Source organism: Phalacrocorax aristotelis, chromosome 17 (assembly GCF_949628215.1).
Source record: "Phalacrocorax aristotelis chromosome 17, bGulAri2.1, whole genome shotgun sequence".
NCBI classification, from domain to species: domain Eukaryota; kingdom Metazoa; phylum Chordata; class Aves; order Suliformes; family Phalacrocoracidae; genus Phalacrocorax; species Phalacrocorax aristotelis.
The window spans coordinates 11,378,493-11,399,477 of NC_134292.1; the positions used below are offsets into that span (position 1 = coordinate 11,378,493).

The 20,985-nt window shown below is 40.1% G+C and overlaps 1 protein-coding gene and 1 long non-coding RNA gene across 19 annotated transcripts in view; one reads left to right on the forward strand and one right to left on the reverse strand.

Moving 5' to 3' along the window:
• The window catches only part of STRBP (spermatid perinuclear RNA binding protein), an 87,436-nt gene that overhangs the window by 15,240 nt on the left and 51,211 nt on the right, over positions 1-20,985 (reverse strand). For 7 of the 18 annotated variants that reach the window (XM_075112143.1, XM_075112141.1, XM_075112142.1 and 4 more), the window contains 4 exons: positions 20,576-20,716; positions 18,818-18,941; positions 16,663-16,707; positions 13,604-14,049 (listed from right to left, as the gene is read on the reverse strand). In XM_075112143.1, the coding sequence (XP_074968244.1) occupies positions 13,973-14,049; positions 16,663-16,707; positions 18,818-18,941; positions 20,576-20,716 (387 nt within the window). In that variant the 3' untranslated portion in view covers positions 13,604-13,972. Of the gene's footprint in view, positions 8,886-10,285; positions 10,351-13,603; positions 14,050-14,076; positions 16,708-18,817; positions 18,942-20,575; positions 20,717-20,985 lie in introns of those variants that run through there. The other 11 variants (XM_075112127.1, XM_075112128.1, XM_075112129.1 and 8 more) reach the window with 8 other exon arrangements.
• Positions 3,469-20,985, forward strand: part of LOC142065702 (uncharacterized) — a 26,926-nt gene continuing 9,409 nt past the window's right edge. Inside the window, exons 1-2 of the long non-coding RNA XR_012663505.1 lie at positions 3,469-3,547; positions 13,262-13,359. This is a non-coding gene — a long non-coding RNA (uncharacterized LOC142065702). The remainder of the gene's footprint in view (positions 3,548-13,261; positions 13,360-20,985) is intronic.

The window sequence follows — 20,985 nt, forward strand, 5'->3', positions numbered from 1 at the left end:
TTCCTGTTTACAGAGATAAGCCTTTATTGTATGCTATTGGAAGCAAATGGGACATTGTTATGGTTTTATATACAGAGAAGTCTGTAAGCATTGGGTTACAATCAGTGGCAAATGAACCAAGATTACAGTGCAGGTCTAAGTGTGGTGTACAGTTAATAACAGTGGCTGGCGTACAAACCACAACACAGAAGCCAAATGAAGCCAAGTGTACAGGGTACAGCATCACGTGAGGAAGCAACTTAATATACAAAGAGCATTCCATTTACTTTACATTTGCAGGCTTTTTTGGCTAGTAAGTAGATACAGCTCAATTTAAAATTCAGTGTGCAGTTATTTTTCTTCCCACTCAACTGCTACCAAATTAAGACAATTTGAATGTTCAGTTTACGTTTTTAATGCTATAAATAGCTAAGATTGTTACCGAATTACTTCATTTGAAGTTGCTTTATTTGCAGTATAGTCAGGAATAGCTTAACATGATTGTTCTCTACAGACTACAGATTGGGAGAAATCTTAAATAGTTTGAAAGTAGTCTGTAATTAGACCACAAGGATCTGTGGTATTTCATTTGGAAGTTTGATTCTGGGTAACTTCTTTTGAGAGAGAGATTTGTTGGGAAGAAAGATGGAATTGTCCACCATATTAGTCATCTGCGGAATTGTTCATAGTATTTAAAGTTTAGATAGTTCAAAGGTCATACTTTTTATTCAATGCCATATCCAACCTTAGTGTAAAAATAAACACTCTGTCCTCTGTGGATAAATAAATCCATCTGTTGGCTGCAGGTCAGACCTCTATTGGTGAAAGAGATTTAGAAAAATAGACCTTTCTTTAATGTTTACTATGCTGACCCACAAAGGAAAAGTGAAATTCATTCAAGTCTAGAAACAGAAATACAGTACAAGTGATTTATAGAATTGCATTCCTTCCCTCTACAAACTTGCTGAGCATGAAACACTGTCCCAAAGCACTACCTCTGTCTTTTCCTTTTCTTGTAGAAGTAATTGTCATTAGAAACATCACATTATACTGTGCTGCCAGATTTCCTGTCTGCCTTTTACTGTGCAGACTCTTAGCAGGGCTCTGCCTCATGAGGATTCTTTGCTTAAGAAGTCTTTAGGTGGACGGGTGGTGGTATTTTGGGTTATACAAGGGGGATGTTTTAGCCAAATTAGTAGCAATTCTTTTAATTGATTTGACTGATGGTGATTTTTGGTGGGTGGAAACTCAACCATTGGGGGAAAAAAAAAGCTTATGAGTTGGACTTGGAAAATACCAGCTTTTCCTCAAAATTTCCACTTCCGAGACTGCTTCCCACAGGTTTCCTTCTCACTAAGGGGCTGGTACGTTTGGCAGTACAGGTTTCATGCTCAACTTTGTCACTGAGAACTGGACAGGACTTTAAAAAGCATACAGCCCACTGGGACTTGCTCTGTTGTAGTATTTCAGTGCTTTTGACAGTCCCCCCACAGCAGTGTTGCTCTCTTAGAAGTGCAAGTGTCCCAGAATGGCTCTGGGACAGCTGGAGGACGTGTGACATTCTGCAGTGGAAGTAGTAGTTAAGCACCAGTTGCTGGCCCCTGCAGAGGCTTGAGAGAACAGAATTGCTTCGTAGAGACGTTGTCGACCTAAAAGGCTTAGTCAGTCTGATCAATAAATATTGACTTAGGGTTAGGATCAGAAATAAGACACTGTACTTTGGAACTGGAAGACAGAGTCAACTTCCTCCCTTTTCTGTCCAAAAGGAGACTAGCTTTAAAACATTTGTCCTTAAGGACCTTTGTGATGTCTGATGTAGAACTCACTAAGCGCATGTGAATGTACCTGCCCCTTTTTCAGGGAACAATGGATGTATGGCTGGACAAAGCTTTGAGGCTTTTTTCTGTGGGTTTTTTTAAACATCTGTTCTGTTGTCCCTGAAGGTGTATTTACCCACTCTTAAATTATGCAGCATTGCCCAGAGAATGGCTCTGTAGTTGAATAGGCTCTCTGCAGTACAGCCTCCATTTTCTTCCACTATATATATATTTCCATGCAATAGATGTTATTAGAAAACTACACTTGTCTTTTTCCTGTTATTTTGAGCAAGGAAGCAGTGATACGAGTTTGAAAACACAGGAAATAATCTGCACCGCAAATTAGAATGTTGATAATTAAATTCATATTATCACTAACTTTTCAAAAGCTACACTGCTCTGAATGCTGTCCTTCAGCCCACTGTTCTGCTTGGAGCAGTATCACGTTCCATCTGCTTATAAACAGTTCTTTGTGGAAATAATGAAAGAATACTACTCTCTCTCCTACACTGACTACAGTTTACGTTGTTAGCTTACAGGATGCCCTTACAGAACTACAAGTTCTACTGGGAGTGCAGCAATACACACATTTCTGTATGCATAGATCATTAAATTGTAACAGTGCCAGTAGTAAAGCAAAACCTGCAAAGATGTTCTGTTCCTCTTAATTAAGCTTGATTTATATGTGCCTGTTGACTTAAGATGCAGTTAGTGTCCACTGCTGAGATGACACAGTACCCTGAGTAACTTTGTATTGATTATGCTTACAGGAGCTTGTGCTTTTCTAAGAACATAGAAATGAGCACAAACAAAATAAATAAGTACATCAGGTTGTTTCCATGGAACACTGTTAATCAATTTATTCATAGCAGCTTTTAAGTATGAAGTTAAAACTTACCTTCTGCTCTACTCCCTTTGAAACAGATGAGTGCTATAATTAACTCCCCTCTAGCTTAAAAAAACAAAAGTGGATAGAATGTCAGAATATGCTTTTCTGGCAAGATGAACCTACTTTGTCATAGCTAGTTACACCAATATTGGTGACCTGAAATATGTACATTACAACATGTAGCTGTGGAAGCAGTATCTGCTTTCCCTTGTTGCCATGCTGTTCTGTGTAAAAGCAAGTTGTCTAGAAAACTGTGGGCATTGTAGAAATAAGTTATCAGTATTCCTTTCCCTCCCCAAATTCAGTTGCATGCCATATACACTGCCTGGAGCAGTCTCCCTGTTTTGGATAGGGCTGCATCAGGAGACAGAATTTGTTAATTGGATTTCCCCTGTTCCTCTCCCTCCTCTGGAAAACCTTCCATCCTCGACTTGTTTACTGAACAGCAGAAAAAATTCATCTCCTGTGGCAACATCACTAGCAGCTCTTAGCCTGCTATATGGATAGCTTAAACCTCTTATCTAATTTCTTATAAACTATTAAAAAACAATACCACCCCCCCTGCTCTTAGTACACAAAAGCTGCTGGTTTACCACGGTAGACATAAACCTCCTGGTTTTACCACAGACTTTATTAATGGACTTGGAAAAGGCAGTGCAACTTTCCCTCCAACCTCTTTTATCTATGATGCTCAACCCTTAAGGCTGAAGAAGGGCATTCTAAGCTTCATTTCTCTCTCTCTCTTGCCTCCGTCCATTCTACCAGGACCAGATGCATCCAGCAAGCGTGTGTTCAAGCAGAAGCTGCGCTACACCTCGTGAGCTGCAAAGCAGCATAAGGCACCTGGAGCTTCTAGATCCAGGTAAGAGGCAGGAACGAGGCTTAAGTCCACATGCTATTTTGGAATTAAAACTTAATTGCAACTCTTATCGTTCCAACTCCCCTGTACCAACGAACGAAGGGTGGCCAATTACATTCCATTAGTGCCTTTTAGAATTAGTGTAATTTGTTCTAGTAGAGATAACAGTCCAGAGGTTTTCACAAACATGCACTTCTGGTTAGCTATAAAATGTTTTGACGTTGTTTACTTACACAGCATAGAAGAGACTGTACCTTTAATAGTTTTATTGCCACAAACCTTTCAAGCTGGAAATCAGATAAATTCAGTCTCAGTCTGTGGTTAAAATTTTTATATGCTCTTTAATTCTTGCAACTCTTGTTTATCAATGGAATATTAATTAAACATGTGAAGAGAACTCTCCCACTGAGAAGGCTTTAGTCTTTTCAACAGTTTCTCTAGACTAGGCTTGATGGGTTCTTTTAAAGTACACTTAACTATTGAACTGCCTGTGGTACAGTATATATGACTTTAGATTGTACAGAGTTAAGGCACCAAATACAAGATAAAAACAACATCCAAAACAAGAAATTTGCTTTAGAACTGCACATTTCCATGTACCACTTTTGGACATTCAACTCCTCTTAAACGTTAGGGTAAACACGTCGCCCGAATGTTTCATGCAGCCACGGGAACTGGAGAAAAAAACCCACTTTACTGGATTTAAATCTTATACTATGATGAACTTCTTACAAAACTCACACAGCTACTTTTAGTAAGGCATTGCATTGCCTACACAGTATCAGACAGGCCGAATAGAAAAAGCACCCTTTCTCCTAGAAGACCCCAGACTAGAGGAACAAGCATATGTGTCTTGCTCATGCTTCTGTATTATCTTAAACATCAGTGACAAACGAACAGCTGAATCAGTCCCATTTCCTTCAGCAGAATGGGATAAAGGAAGATGTTTCAAGAGCACTAGAAAACCTGGACATAAATAGGTATGGATTTAGATGACGCAAATAAAGCTAAAGAGACATAACTTCTGGGGTTAAGTAATAAAAAAGCTTCGTGATGACAATTCTTTTATGTCAAATGCTTAATGACTAGCTTAAGATGTTAATGTTCTAAAGAAAGTACAAGTGAAAACTGCTGCCACAATCCATAGGCATAGGACTTCAGTGCCGAGCTTCTGCAGTGAATTCCTCTAAAATGACCATAACACAATTTCCACTTCACAGTAAGGATCAGATTCACAGCAAACTAGATGTGCCAAAACAAAAGAACAAAACCAATGAGCTGTCAGACAAGCTGCCTCATATACTGTAGAGAGAGGATGGAACTACACTATCCCTCTGCTTTGCTTTAAGTAAGTCAATAAAGTATCTCATTTTTCAATAGATTGATTCAGCAGGAAGCCTGGGAGGGTCTGTCCCCTGAACATTGCACCTGAGTTACAGTTTTTTAAGACAGCACAACCGTTCTTAACAGAACTCCTCAGTGAGTCCAGCTGAGAGCTCGTTTTCATTCTTTTGATGTCAGACAGGAGAGGCCTTAGTCAGCTTCACAACCGAGGACAGCAATCTGAACTTCATATTTACGTATCTCATCATGTATCCAAAAGAATCCACTGCAGCAGAGTTCCTGTGCTGTTTCCCAGAGCCACCGGAAATAGTAGCTGTTTTTGTAAGCTGCTGCTGTGACTTGGAACTCATCTGAGGCTGGGACATACTTTTCCCTTGATTAAGTAACAGGCAACTGTCTACAGGGAATTTAGCTACTAAAGGCAGGAATTTCTAAAACCAAATGATCGTACCTTAGCCTAGCAAGCAAAAGAGGCAGAGGGAAACTTGCATTTTGTCTGAGTAAAGACTGAAATACTATATTGTCTTCTTGCTCTTCATTTATACAGTTCTGGAGAGATGTTCAGGAATCCCACCTCTAGACTGTGATAGCCTACGGGCTCTCAGAAGTGCAGCTGCAGAATTACCAGTGAAGCAAGGGACACTGTTTCAGGGGATCAGTAACTGAAAAGGCAGGGACTGCCAGGCTCACTCTCAAAGGACATTGCTGGGACTGGCTCAGGGGTGTATGCTAAAGCTGCTCAGATTTATTGCTTCTTGGAGTTTTAGAAGTGCCAAGAGATAGATGTTCCACAGTAGAACAGCCAACAAACAGGAGGCCTTTTTCCTAGACCACTTGAAAAATCTTTATGCCACTCTTCCTTAATTTTTTACTTCCTAGTAATGCAAGGAACTTGTGCTCAGGGAAATTTTGCTCAACAGTTCAGTGAAAGCAAAAAGCCTCAAATAATTTTAGATTTGTGGATTTTTCCCGTTAAGTTCTTTCGGTGGCTAGAGGGCATAGTCTTTTATTAAGACACACTTTAAATATTTTTTCCAACCAGAAGGCAACTGGTCTCAAAGAATCCTAGTCTCCAGAGATCAGAGACACCAGAGTTATTTTCACAGATCTTTGTAAATGAGTAGAAATACTCCCTTGGCACATGAATACGTTGAAATATTTGTAGGAAAACTTGTTTCTCTGAAGCTCTTCATAGGCTGATAAAAAGTTCTGAAGAATCTAGAAACTTCTATGTAACAATTCCATAACTTGAGAGAATCAGTTACTACTGGGATGCTAGAAGGTGATCAGAAAAGGCAGGGAAAGACAGAATTCACAGAAGCAAAGGTATTTAACTGCAGTGAAAGTCACAGCAGCAGGGTTTGTAGCACATTAAGTGGGAGCCATGACAATTGCTGAATCATCTAATTAACTCACATTGGCTACATGACAGCAAATTAGACAGATTAGGAACCACCTACCCAGGCACTAAATTACCTTTGTGAGGCTTGGATTGTGCACTGTGTCCAACAGAAATTCCTCGGGCAACAGAGGCCGCGTGTTACACATTCCCTTCATGAGTATAGGCTGGCCTCCCTCCATCCATGTGGCACAGTGCCCAGGAGTAAGGTCATCGTGTTCCAGCTCCTGAATGTGTGCTTAAGGAAGACAGCAGGCACTGGCAGAGAGAGGACAAGATGGCAGGAAGCATCATGCGCCATGCTTTCAGCTAGCCAAGCCCTCCAAACCAATCTGGTTGCCTTAAAACTGTCTCTAGATAGAGCGTTCCTGGAGAAAACTCGTATGGCTGGCAAAGTAGGACTGAAGTCCTACTTTATCGAATACCTTCAAAATTCTTCAAAATTCACAGTTGTATATCTGGGAAAATGACAGGCATTCCAGCTGCCACTCACCCATCAGGAGGAAAAATGTTGAGGTATGGATAGCAGTACACAGTACTTAAGGGTTTCCATCTGTAAAGACTGCTGTTTAAAACTTGAGTTGTTTGACCATTGCAGCTGGTGAAATGGAGGTGCCAGCTCCTTGCAGAGCTATGCACTTTTGGAAAGGAGCTACCAGCTGATTTGTATCATATGTGTGATAACACCAGCTGTCTCCTGAAGTCATGTGCTAACAAATCTCTAAAAAAATACTTCTGTCTAGTTTTCACCTGTTTCAAAACAAAGGAACACACTGCTTCTAGAATGTATGACCTCATAGCAAGATCATATCAATGCTGCTCTTACACCAGTGCTACAACTGTGTAAGAAGTCAACGGGGATTAAATTCTCTGATGGGGAGATGGGCTGGAGAGAAGCACTGTGCTGACGCCAGTCAGCCAGTGCAACAGGCTGGTTATACAGACATTCCTCCCTCATGCGGTCCCATGAAACCCAAACTGGTAGAAAGGGAAAGCAAGTACCTGCCTGATGATGTGTTTGTACGCAAGAGCAGCTAAAGGCAAACAAATGCTGTTGTAACGGTCCTATTTTATCCCTGCTCCCTAAATAGCCTCACTTTCCTCAATGGTAACTGAGCAGACCACTGAAGCTCAGTGTTGTACTTCCAAAGCCAATAGCAATGCCATCGCCTCCAATACAGATAACACATTAAACAGGTCGATTCTTTATGGTAACGCTCTGGCTTCTTTTAATCCTTTAAGCGCTGGACACCATCTCCCAAAATACACACTATCATCTGGTTAGCTAAAACTAGAGTTAAGGTGGGTAGCATACGGGCACGGACTTTCCCTGGTATCCTATTGATACAGGTACTAATTGAAAGGAACATTTTCAGAATTCTTTTCCATGAACCAGAACTTCAAACTATAACATTTCTGCTTCACCAAAAAGGTACTACAAAATAGGCAATGATCCTAGCAGCTGCACAAAGCATATGAAACCAGGTTTACATATTTGGCTGTTGGGTATATCTATCTGAAGTACAAAGCTCAGCAGCTGTAAAGCAGACCTCTAATCTCACAGAAAAGGCACTTCAGACCATGCTCCTGTGAGGAGGCTTTTAAAAGGAAACCTGCAAGTATTATGCAAAAGAAAGGAGTTTCTAGTTCCATCTTAGGAAAACAGTGCTTGTTGCAACATTGATCAAGCAGATGTTACCCAAATTACTCATCAGATAATAGCCTGGTATTTCAGTTAGGTTAAAACCTACTGTTAGAATTTAACTGCTCTCAGATATCAATATATTAGACACTTAAGGAGCCTACATCTGTGACACTTCAGTACAGGGGAATGTTTTGCTCAAGTCCCACTGTTGATGAGACAGGCTCCTAGGCAGTCTCGCACCTTAGGAGCTTATCACTGATTCCAGGTGGCTGCAGACCTCGGGATTTAGGAGTCTTCAGTACACTGTGTATTTTGCATGTCAGGAAATGGTGTCTATCCTACTGAGAAGGGGTGCAGCAAAGGTGAGCGGACAAATTTTGGACATCAGTGCTTGCATTATGAACACCAATGCGTTAGAGAAATCTACTATCTTTTCAGTGAAAAAGAGAAGATCCAACAAAGTGAGAACTTAAAAAAAGTGGAAGAGTGGAATGCTAAGGATTGTAAGAGTTAAAAGGGCAATGACAGAAAAATATGGAAATTCACATCAAAGCAGTTCTGAAGGAGACCAATACAAACGGATTAAGCTGCCAAGTACAGGCCACAAAGAAACAGATCAAGTAAGAGTCAGCAAGACATTTTATTGATCAGTCCTTGAACTGGACAGTGCTTGTCAGACTGACATTGGGTAAGCCTAGGAAAGGAATACTCATGAGAAGTTCATTATAATGCCCCTTAACATTGCCTTGGCGCATATAAAATACTGTCTTCCGAAGGAACGAGAGCAGCCTGCTGCTCTGCTATCAGGACTGCGTAGCCTGACAGGCTGAAAGAATGCATTGAATTTTAAGTGAGCTTCAGACCGAGCCCCACGTTTGCACCTTGAAGATAACAGCAGATGAAAATCTGCACCACCGAATGGGAAGGACATTCTGATGGCTCATCGACTGCACCTGCAAATGTAATCAAATGGTTATGTGCTTTCATGTGCGAGTCACTGCTACAGTCCCTTGGGTTGTTTCCCCAGGTGCCAAAATACAGGCCACTCGTCAGATCAGATGTTTGCCAATAGCAGCAAAAGCTAACAGTATTTAACAGCTATTTTTCTACATCAGCCTATGAATTCTATCCAGACATATCTTGAGTTATGGATATCCTACACATGCAGTTATTTATGGAATTTGATGTTTTCAATATTGAAATGAAATATATTTTAATTTTGCTGTTACATTTTGATGCAAAACAACAAGCTTTCAGCCTGATATACTACTACATATTCCATACTAAGTGTTTTCCTGTTTTACATCAGTATAAACTGTGATCAGGGTTTTTTTATGCTTTCATCTCTGAATTGAGACCCTAAAATGCTAATACAACATCATCAACTCCCTCCCCCTTTTTTTTTAACCACCATTTTTATATAAAAAGTTGTTTCCAGCAACTTCAAGTACTGCAAGTACTGCAATTGTGCAGTACTGTACTATGCAACTTTGCATAACGCAAGGTTATATAAAGGCAAATTAAAAAAAAACCCTAGTATTTTAAAACTACACATATCATGTGCACCATATAGGTCATAATCCAGAACCATTTTAATCCAAGTAAAATATTTGTTAAAACATTTACTACAGAACTGAAAGGAATTATTTATGGATGGCTGCATCCTAGTTTCTAGCTTTAGAAAACCACAGCTAAGCAAATTACTCATGCAGAGTTAAATCACTGCCTGCCTGCCTTCCTCTCCTCCCACTGCACCCACAAGAGGAAAGCAAACCTGGCTGCTTCACGAATTAATTTGGCCTAATGTAATTTGATCTCTGCAGATTTTAACTGTAATATCATCAAAGTCTCTCATTCTTCATTTGGAGTTCAGCTTTAATAGTTCAGGGAAATAATTTCTCTCTGTATTAGTTAGATAATATCACACATTACTCCTGTCAGTTTTACTCCACGTACCTATAACCAGGGTATGGCTTTCAGTGCAGGCCACGGCCATGGCTTTGGTACCTACCCAAGGGTTTCCGACAGGCACGCAGGGAATACAGTGCCTGACACACAGCAGTAGCAATACAGCTTTTTATGCTACACAAGAGAAAAATACTTGCAGGAGAACAGTCTATTGATAAAACCAAACAATTTCTCAAAAGTGTTATGTAATATTTTTGTTTTTAACTGAAACTGGAATATTTGAAGTGGCCTTGAAAAATACAAAGTTGGAATTCAGACCTACTTATTACCTGTTTAAACATTCAGTTAAACAAGACATAATAAAACCGTGCCATATATAAGATTGTCACAAGTATAGAAAAAAAGCAATAAAAATATTCTTTAAGCTGAAAATAAAATCTCTTACCTTTTATATCACGATCTCAGCTTACAGTCACTACATTTCTGCTTATTTTATACAAGTGCATATGGCTATGAAGGTCCGGAGAGAATGAGAATAAAGTGGTATTAACCTGCTGAAAACTGCTTAAAAGTCTTAAGCTGCAACATATAGATGTTCCAATACCATTTTAAAAAAAAACCATTCACCTTTCAGTTATTGCTGATTGCCGATTCACAATCTCAAAATATCAACATACAAATATTTAAGAGGGAAAAAACTCAATAAATTTAGAGCAGCGAAGCTTTTTTGAACTAAATGTTTACCAAATACTATGTTTTCCTGTCATTTGGTGATGATTTTATGAGACACAAAAGCAATCCATTTGAAAGTCAAGTTCAGGCCTACCCTTTTTGTGCCTCATATTAATGATGTGGGGAAGAGACAGAGAGAGAGAGAGAATATATCATTTAGTTATGATTTTGGAAAAAATATATATTCTATTTTTTCTTCTGCCTTTTTGCTACATTTCATGTCTGCTGACATGTACAATGGTCCAAAACACTACTGCTTCGAGAGTGACCATTGCAAGTCTTTGTAGCAATTTTTATAGGAAACATGCAAATACAGTCATAGTATTAAAATTCCAAAGTACTTCGATAGTGAAAATAAATGCAGGATTCACTGCTTAAAGCAGGCACTCCGCTAGGTTTTGTTTCTTGTTTTGGTGTTTGGTTCCCCCCCCCTCCCCCAACACACCAGTCTTTCCCTTCTAGTGTAAAGAAATAACCAGAAGTATATACACATCTATTGCTATGTACCCAAAGAAAGGACTGTGGCTTGGAGTAAGTATTGCTTTTCATTAAATGGAACAAAGTTCAAGAAGTGAGAAAAACACTTAAAAAAAAAAAAAAAGAAAAAAGCTCAGATTCCATGTCTGAAGTTGAGAAACCTCAAAACAAGCCACGTTTTTTTTCTTGCTTTTAAGACATGTACAAAATGCCATTTCGAGCCACACAACCTGATGGTTCTAGAAGTCAGAGAAGAAATCTTGAGGGCCCAAGTGAATAATAAAAGGTGCGATGCTGAGAGGCTGGCAATAGGGACTGTCAATGAAAAAACCACCTACAGTGGGAAAAGAGCAGAGAAGCAAAAACTTCATGTTAATTTCAGAGACTGGCTGAAGCTAAAGCTCCATTTAAATTTCTCTGCTCTTTCAGCTGCAAGTGGAATTTTCATTGTAAAATGGGCACTTTTAATTCTTTGAAGGTATTGAAACATCTAACACTTCCAAGGTTACCACTTTCTAAACAAAGAACTGACAGCTCATTCATATTTTCAGTAAAGCAGAGAAATGTAAAATATGCAGCAAGGGGGCAAGTTTACAATGTGGTTAGTAACTCCCAACAAATGACAAAAAAAATAAAAAATGACTTCTATAAATCATCTGAAATGACTGCCATCATGTTGGAAAAGAGCATAGCGCCCTCCTTGTTTTTGAAATAAGAACAAGTTATTTGGCTTACGAATGGTCATCGTATAGAATTGGTTCAAAGAATATTTTGTTTGAAATTTTACAAAGCTGGGGGTTCAAAAAAAAAAAAAAACAAACCTATAAACAGTTGCCAATCAGGGGAACTCCAAAAGAGAAGGAGGGGGGAGGGGGAAAATATGTGTGCAGAGGAAAAAATTCCTTTAATGAATATTTGATTAACAAAAATGGGCTCTTATCAGCCATGCTTTTTCTGCTCCGTGATGGCTTCCTTTCATCCATAGGCCAGCAAAACATATCGGTGATTTACGAGCACTGCTCAATTTAACTACATCCCCAAGACCCTGCTCTTTATTCCAACACTAACGCATGGATGACAACAGCAGGCTCGCCACTACTGGTCAATAGATGTACGTTTTTTTATTAAAGTACCACCGACACCAAACGAAAGCGAAAGCTACGGCAGAAGAAAAACCATTTGAGAGATAAACACATTCCTCAGCGCAAATACTGAGCTTAAGAATAACAGCTGCGGTTAATTCCAAGAAAAGCAGCTTGTTATAAAAGCCACCCCTTATTAAGCTTTTCTAATATTTCTTTCCCTGTAACGGGGGGCGTAGGGGAGGAGGAACTTTACATTGCTTTAAGCACCGTTCTTACACCCTCTTCATATATAAAGCTCCCCCTGCCTCAGCAGCAGTCTGTTGGAGGACAGTGTATAAAGGCAGCCTTGAAAAGCGCATGAACTAAAGCGAACCTACTGAAAAGCAACGGGTGAGGTCTGAGTAGAGAAGTGCAACCAACAATGCTGCTTATTTTGTGGGGTGATACCTTAATAAAGACTACTCGAACCCCTCGTTGGAGCCCACAGCAGTTTTTATGCAGAAGTCTACAGTACATGGAGACAGCGTGGAGCTGGGGCCTGTCCTGGAATGCCAGACAGTGCACACACTCCTTATCGGAAAGAAGATTCTTTCGGTTTGAGCACCGACTCTTAGAAAAGTACTGGCCTATGGCTGAAGTGTGTCACTTTTCACAGCAGCACTCAACGAGAACTGGGACAATTAAATAGCAAGTTTTCATGGGGACCTTGTTGCTGCTTTAGATTCTTGTAAATGAAGGGGGAAAAGGAGAACCCTTTGTTCTGATATAAGATTGACAACTAAAATGGTTTCTGTAGAAATGGTGGATGGAAAATCAAGGGTGGGCAGACAATCTTAAAAGTGAAGAAGGCCACAAGAACAAATGCAATTTGTTTTTTTTTCTTTTTTTGTTTTGTTTTGTAAAAACAGAAAAGAAAGGAAAACAAGCAGCTTTTGAGCTCTAAAGAACCTGATTGTAACATTATTGTTGTCCTTTCTCTGGGCAATACAGACTTAACTGTGTGTCCCTGTAATTACGTAAAAGTCCTTCTGTGGGAACCTCCCTTGTTTGATACTTATTTCACAGAATGCAACCTAATACAGAGAGACAGCCTACGATTAATTCCCTTTGTTTCGTTTGTTTTTCAGTGTTTTGTGTACAAGTGAAAAGCCTTCTTGGATAATTAAGACTGTGTCTAAAACCACAGTTACAGTATGCTGATCTTAAAGATTCTAAGGAAACTCAGGTACTGATGCTTAACTATAAAAAATAAGATAAAACAATATTTTAACCCATATTTTACTAAGTTTATTACACACCATAATATTTACAAAGTTAAATGTTAACTGTAAAGTTTCTATTGTGTGAGGTTTTTTTTTTATTTTTAGTTTTTATTTTTTAAAGAACTATGCCCTGCATTTAATAACCCTACAACAAGTACAGGTCATTAACTGAATCTGTGTGACTGCATTAGGAAACAGGCAGTACTCTTGTGTTACAACAAAACAGTTTATTTGTGATCAGTGTTTTATATTCTATACATCCTTCACAAATTTAATTTTACATAATCGGATACTTCATTTAAAACGTAAGATTTAAGCTTCTAGTTCTTCCCTATAACAGAAGGCTGGTATAAGTTATTTGAAAATGAGGTAACATTTCACAGAACATTTTTTTCAAGTTTTAGAGAACTAAATTTGCATTTTGTTAAAATCAAAAAGTAGGAAAAAGATGTTTCTTTACAAATGACTTTGCTCAAGTATGTGTTCAAAGAAAACAGGATAAAAAGGCTTTTTTTCTTCTAACATTCTGTACTGTACTGTGTTGTTCAATCAATAGGAATTAGCTTCTGCCATTTGCTAAAAGAATGAGTAGTGGGGAACAGGATAAGTTGGGAATTTCATAACTGGTAACAGAACCATTCTCTTGGGTAAACCTACAGAGAGAAGAAAGGGAGAGGACTCCAAATAAGTTCAGTGATCCAAGAAAGTCAGATAAGAGCTTACAGTAGTGTTCTCATTAACCTTTTCCAGATCAGTCAGTCAATGTGATTTTAGGGTGCAGAGTCCCATAAACAGTAACACTTCAACACTTCGCGCTATTTCCAACAGATGGTTAGTTTAAAGTTTGCTTTCATTTTTGTCCTGGTGGTTGGTAAGACTAAAGTCAGCAATAGTCCCAAAAGCAGAGTGTGCTTTTGGACGTGAAGCTCTGCTTCATCATCTTTATGATAATTAATCTCCACTATCTCATTCTATGTTCTGAGTTAATTTCACAGGCCAGTTACAATTGCAGATATTCTAGACAGGCACTGCTGTGCATAAAAGAGAACCCGGAGGGAAACTGTTGAGCAGTTTTGATAAGCATCCAGGTAGGTCAGCCAAAAATCAAGCACCTACAGTAAATTCTGCATCTGCTTCATTATTCTGCATTTCCTCTCCTGTATTGAAGTGGCAAATCTGGAAAGATTAATATCTGCCTGATTTCATGATTATTATAGAGTTCTTGTGGCCTCGCAAACTTCTGCACAATTGTTTGCTTGTTTTTTTAATCTTTCCTATTTAAATTCTAGTATTTAACCTATGTATCCATTTAGAAATCACAAAGCAGCAACAGCAGGTATTCCAGAGCACCAGATGATCAAAGTGAAGTTTCCCAACATGCAACAGCTTACAAAGGCAGAGAGACATGTTTACCTTACAGCCAAAAAGCATTATCCCAGTACTTCGCATCACAATCATAAGACATTAAAAACAGAAACTCTTTATGTGAAAAATGGGGGCATTCAATTCCACAATGCTTTGAAGTCAGTGATATGTCACATACACACAGCTAAGTGACTGAAATCCAGCTCCCAAAATAGGCATCGTGAGAGAAAACACAAACCAGAAGGAATGAATGGAAAAAGCAAGAAAAGCTGCAAGGGAAGTTGGTAACGATTGTACTCTTTTCTTCGGCAGGGAAAGGATTCCTCTTCTGTCACTGTGTCCCCGCTCGTAAAAGTACATACATTCAGATTCCGCTTGTCTTAGTTACAGTCTGTGACTATGGCTTGGAAAGAGCCAAAGGGATTTTTTAAAAAACCCATTACTGTGAGGTAAGCCCTGAACTAAACTTCCTTTCATTTTCCCTGGAGAAAACACGTCGCTGCTCCTTGTGTAATACAACACAAAAGACAATGCACCGAGCACGCTCAGTGGGACAGCGCTGCTGCCGGCTGCTGTTCTGCCAAAGCACTGGGCCAGCCAACAGGGCAGGAGTTCTAAAACTCGAGATTTACTTTCATTTTGAAAGGAGAATTCTACCGTGTTAAGTGCAGCCCATGGGCCCGCTCTCCGTTCCCTTCCCACTGCAGTACAGAATAGGAGCGGCTGGCCTTAGTCAAGTGAACATCTCCAACAAAGCGGCAGCATTCCTCCACTGTTTATAGCTCATATCTCTACAAGAAAGTAATGAAATCAACGTTCCAAAATACTTTTAATTTTTGTAATGCTATCGGGGGAGCTGGTATTGCCCAAGCTATGCAAATTTCAGAGGAACAAGTATTGCAAATGCTACAAAAGCTAGGAAATTAATAGCAAACTGCAGGCTGTTTCCCATAGGAAAAACTGCAGGCCTTGAACCGTACTCAACTTGCCATTTGAGTAGCAGGCTTTTACCCAGTCCCTGCCACAGGAGAGGACAGGGGGATGGGGTCTGGTGGGCTCGCTTTCTGTGTGCCAGGACATATCACCGACTCCAAACTGCTTTGCTCCCATTGCCACATAAACCTCATTCAAAGTAACCAAAAGGGCCGGTTAGAGGTATGCATTGTTAGTCTAGCATAAAAAAAGCCGGTGGGTAGGGAAAAGCGGAGTTAAGAAAAACCCTTCCATCGTAGCTCTCTGATCATTAGTTTATTTTACAATATTCATGAAACCAGTGCTTTGCCAGCCTAATAACCACTATGTTTCTTAGTAAAAAGCATTGTGGCAAATTACCATGTCCTAGCTTCCTCGCCATCTGACTGCTAACGGTGCAAGCTACGCACAAACCATTCTGCTTGTCCCAAGCAGCAGAATTTCAGCCTGCGAGGGGTGGGGGGTGGGGGTATACACACATAGACTTTTACTGTACTGGAGATTTCACAGAGTTGATGGCATTAAGGGAGCTTTGTCCACAAGCCAGTTAACACTTGAGGACAAACATTTCGCCAATGTTACTGTAATGCCATTTAGGGAAATATTGGTCAGAGATGCTGAAATAGGCCCTTCGGTAGTCTTTGAATGGAGCATAGATTGGCTGTAAAAAGTAAGAAAACTACTTCAATTCAGTTTCAGTATGAAAGGGAACAGGCAATTAGAACAAGCGGTCCTTCCACAGATCAGGCAAAGCATAGGCAAAAAAGCTACTCCAACCAAAAAAGAACCACAAGGTTATGGCATAAAAGTGTTGTTGTCATGGTTTAAGAGCTTTAATCTCTTTGAATTTCTCCTTGGACTGCCACATTTGGACTGCCACAACAGTTTCTGTATCACTTCTAGTTTGTTAATTATTGGGCTATACATACCGTAAGCTGGCGCAGCTGTGCTATAGCCATACGGTGCTCCGTAGCCTGCAATATAAACAGATCAGGGATGGGTTTTGTTTCCTACAGCATCTGACGACAGTCACTGCTTGCACACCAACACACAGCGAGCCACCCACTCTGGTATACGAAGCAGAACCACAGGAAAAACAAACTCACACTACTACATATAAATCTTGCTGAAAACACTAAAATGCTTCTACGTGGTGGCTTGAAGAACAAGCTACCCAATGACGTGCTTAAGCCTCAGCATCAGAGAGTTAAATTCCATATTTCATTTCCTTAGCATTTTCTTTCAACTGAAGCCCTCAAGCCGGTACTGTCAGAGCATAGACGTAGCATGATCCAGACATCCCATATTTGCTTATGTTCTTCCTAAAATACAGCCTAATGCAGAGAAGAGTCATTTTCCTCAACTTCTGTTATAAAGAGGAGAATGTTAGATGCCTGTGGCAGATACCACATCACCATCAGGAAAGTGCTGTGAATTCTGCTTTCTCTGCTGTTTCTAACAGACAAAAGAAAGTTTCACAAAGGACATCTGAACACCTGGAGGCAAACAGAGCACAGTATCTTTTTCCCCAGAGAGCTAAGCATGACTCTGGAGTGAGACAAAAAGCCACAGTGGTAACACTGGTCTTGGTTACCACATCTCAGTAGTGCATGAAGGCTTTACAGTTTGTTTTTTTTTTCTGATGGGATAGCTTGTGTCCATCACAAAAAGCATGAGATTTCTGAGAAGAGGGGATGAAGAGAAATAATCGGTGAAGGCCAAGGCCAATAAAAGCTAAACAACTACAGTGGCTGGGAAAGTAAACCTATTTCTGGAGTTATTCCATGCTGGCAAGAAGCATGCCCCTGGCAGGTTCAAGTGTCTCATAAATGACTCCTCAGGCAGAAAGACAGTTCCAAAAACAATGTTAACAGCCATTAAAAATGAATTACTGGATTTTAATATTTGTAATTACATCAACATGCAGGAACAATGAAGACGACATCCTGTCGACTGTGCCAGGAAGCAAGTCTAGCAAACAGGACTATGGTATTAGCATGTGTGAACTGCTGAAGGGTATAATTAGAGCTCATGCTGTAATCTGAAAACCTGAGCGTGAGGAATGTAAGTTTTATTTTTTTGGAAGCTACTGGATTTGCTTTGATTAAGGAATCTCCAGCATCTCATTCTTACAAATTTGTGGTTCTTATTCCAAGGAAAGACAACATTTAGATTCCCTTTACATGTCACCTGCAAGCCTCAGACATGGAGAGTCACACAGACCAAGGCACTTTGGAAAGTAAGGGGAATGAGAAAGTGAACACTTTGATAATTTTTCCCTGCATTTACATTCTAACACCTTACACTCTATGTGCCTGTCATATTAAAAACAAAACAGCACAAGAAAAAACCCTACACTATTTTGTACCAGCCAGCAGTAGCTGAGCACTTCACCTCTTGAAGTTTTGCTTCTCATGGTTGCAAACCTGCCCTAAGGAATCAGCAGTGAGATATCCTGACTAGTAACTCATCTGCTCTGCACAGTAAGCACCGAGGATAAGTGTGAACCAGGAGGCCCTTGGATTTCAAAAGATGTTTCTACTAATCAGACCAATGCAGCAGGGATGATGAATTAACCGGAGTTTGAATGGGAATTCTTTTACTTTTTTTTTTTTTGGCCACCACAGAAGCTCCAGGATGTGCAATTCGTGTGGAAGGTTTCTGGGAGCACAGTGACTCCTGAGCTTGCCAACTTCATCTCCACAAGGGTTTCTTGGGAAAGCCACTCCTAATGCTAAAGGGCACACGGTCCCAGAGGTTCTTGGCTAGGAAGGGAGTTTGGCAATTGTGCCACAGCAGTGAACTATGAAGACAACATATAATAAAATAATAAAGCCAGGAAAGCCATAATGCCTGTAACTGTGTGCTCTGTGCATGCCGAGCTTCAAGTTGTACACTCATAAAGGGCAGGTACTGCCAGTTTTTCAGCTCTTTGATTTATTCAAAGCCCCATGAATTCTCCCTCCTGCTTTATCTCGGATGATTAAAGCTGAAGAAATCACTTATGTAGGTGACTGACACACATGGAAAAGAACACCCTGGCAGACAAAAGTCAAACTATTAGCTGTTAGTGTCATGCCTTACCTGGCGTTATGTATCCAGTAGCAGCAGCTGCCCCAACAAACGCCCCTCGTGTTAAAGCACCTCGTCCTCTGCCTCGAACAGCCTGGACTGCTGCAGAAACAGCTGTATTGACAACCCCTTTAGTCTGGCCAGAGTAATAAAGAATAGCAATTCAGAAAGTGAAAGCATTGCTGGAAATACAAGGCCATCTGCATTAAATCACCACCTTTTAAAAATCTCTTTAAACATGCTTGATGCACCAGCCTTGTTAAAGGTGGAATAGAGACCGGAGAAGTACTGTCCTAAAGCATCTGACTGACAGGAGCCAAGGAAGTCCCTCGCCAGGTGACTGACTGCAGGGCACAGCAGTGCACACTGAGCCCAGGAGCATGCTCACTTCACTCAGACTGGGTGTTATTCACCTCATTTTGGTTGTGTGAGCATGAACGAACACCGGGGGCTTCTGACCCTTTCTCTGCTGTGCCTCGCTGCTGTCTTTCCCACCTCCTTACAAACTTCCTCTCTTTGATGTACATTGTCTTTGCTTCTCTCCCACCATTCTGACCTGACACAGCTTCAGCAGGGCCTGGATCTCACCCCAAAGACAAATAACCACCTCATGACAACACCAGACTGCTTTAACCTAGCTTTACTAGAATGCCACCTTCCTTCTCCCATTGTCACCACCTACACGCAAAAGAACGGCAAGGAGTTACAGAAGCTGTTGTTGCTCACTGCATGAGAGCACAGCTTTGCTGTACTAGGTGCCCTAGCTGCCCCCTGAAAACAATAAAATCATGAAAATCCAGGTCTTCAAAGCCAAGTTTGGCAGTTATTGCCACCAATGACCTGCTGCAAAAAGGAGACATGAACAACAAGAAAAAAAAAAAAGAAAAATCAGAATTTAGGAAGTGCCTCAATCAGAGGTCATTTTCAGGTAGTGTTTTCCTCATTGACTAGACTTTCGACACAGTAATGGAAACTGAGAGGTCTTAGTGAAATGGAGAGGACTTATTAGTTACAGAACAAAAATGAAAATTAGAGTTGACTGTTATCTTTTGTAAGTGTATTTTATGATACATTCTGCTCCAGCATGAAATGACCAGAAAATCCTGATTCAAATGTATTTGCACAAAAGAGACACAAATTGTAATCCTGAAGGCTTAGTTCAGACTGTAGTCCTCTGGAGGAAGAACACTCTTAATTAGTTTCTGCTCTGTTCAACCCTAATCTTAATAGGTTTGAGAGACCATTGTGGCTGTTAAACCTAATGGACAAGAGTGAGCTCTTTATTGTACAAGTCTTCCTCACCAAACAAAACGACTCATATGAAAAGTTGAAAAGATGCAAAGAAGGTGCAAAAATTTCAGCTGACTCCCAAATCTAGAGTTAAGGCCTTTACCTGGCTATAAATGACTTATCCCCTCAGTCTGCGCACCTTACCCTATGAAGGAGCACACTATGGCTCTGGCCTGAAATACAGGAGACATCCACATCATCACTGGTGGAACCGCTGACCTTAGTGTGTCTCCTCCAGCTAATCAGCACCCCTCTTTCTTTGTGCCTCCTTTTCTACTCTATTCCCCACCCTATGGTCCCAACTATCAGACTATATTATTATACTACAATAATTATTACAGAAAAATCCAAGTAGAAACCTTACATGTTTGCATAAAACAAGAGACTGAAATCACTTGCTTCCTGTAGAAGTTCCTGTATCAAAAAACAACCCAGAGCTGTGATAACAGAGCAGTCCGAAAAGCAAATAACAACTCTTACCTGAGGAAGAACCTTCTTTTTCTTGTTGTTTGCTGCATTAGGCCCAGAAAACAGTTTTTCAAGTGCTGCTAATGCAGCACTTGCTTTTGCTACTTTCTTATTTGGGCCTGCACCTCTGAACTTCTGCCCATCTACTTCTACCTGAAAATTGAGACATGAGTTTAGGCCTAGTATTTATTCTTGGGCATATCATGCTGCACCCACTCATCATGATGTGCCGTCCATAAAGCACTTCAGTAATTTAAAAAAAAAAATCCTTAGTGTTTTATGTGATAAATTTCTATTGCTTCTAGATTAGGAAGCTGATAAAGAATACCCAAGTGATCCCATGAACCATTATGTCTCAGATATTAGGAATCTGGAAACTACAAGTGCAATTCAAAGAGGTCCAGTATATCTATGTGATCTAT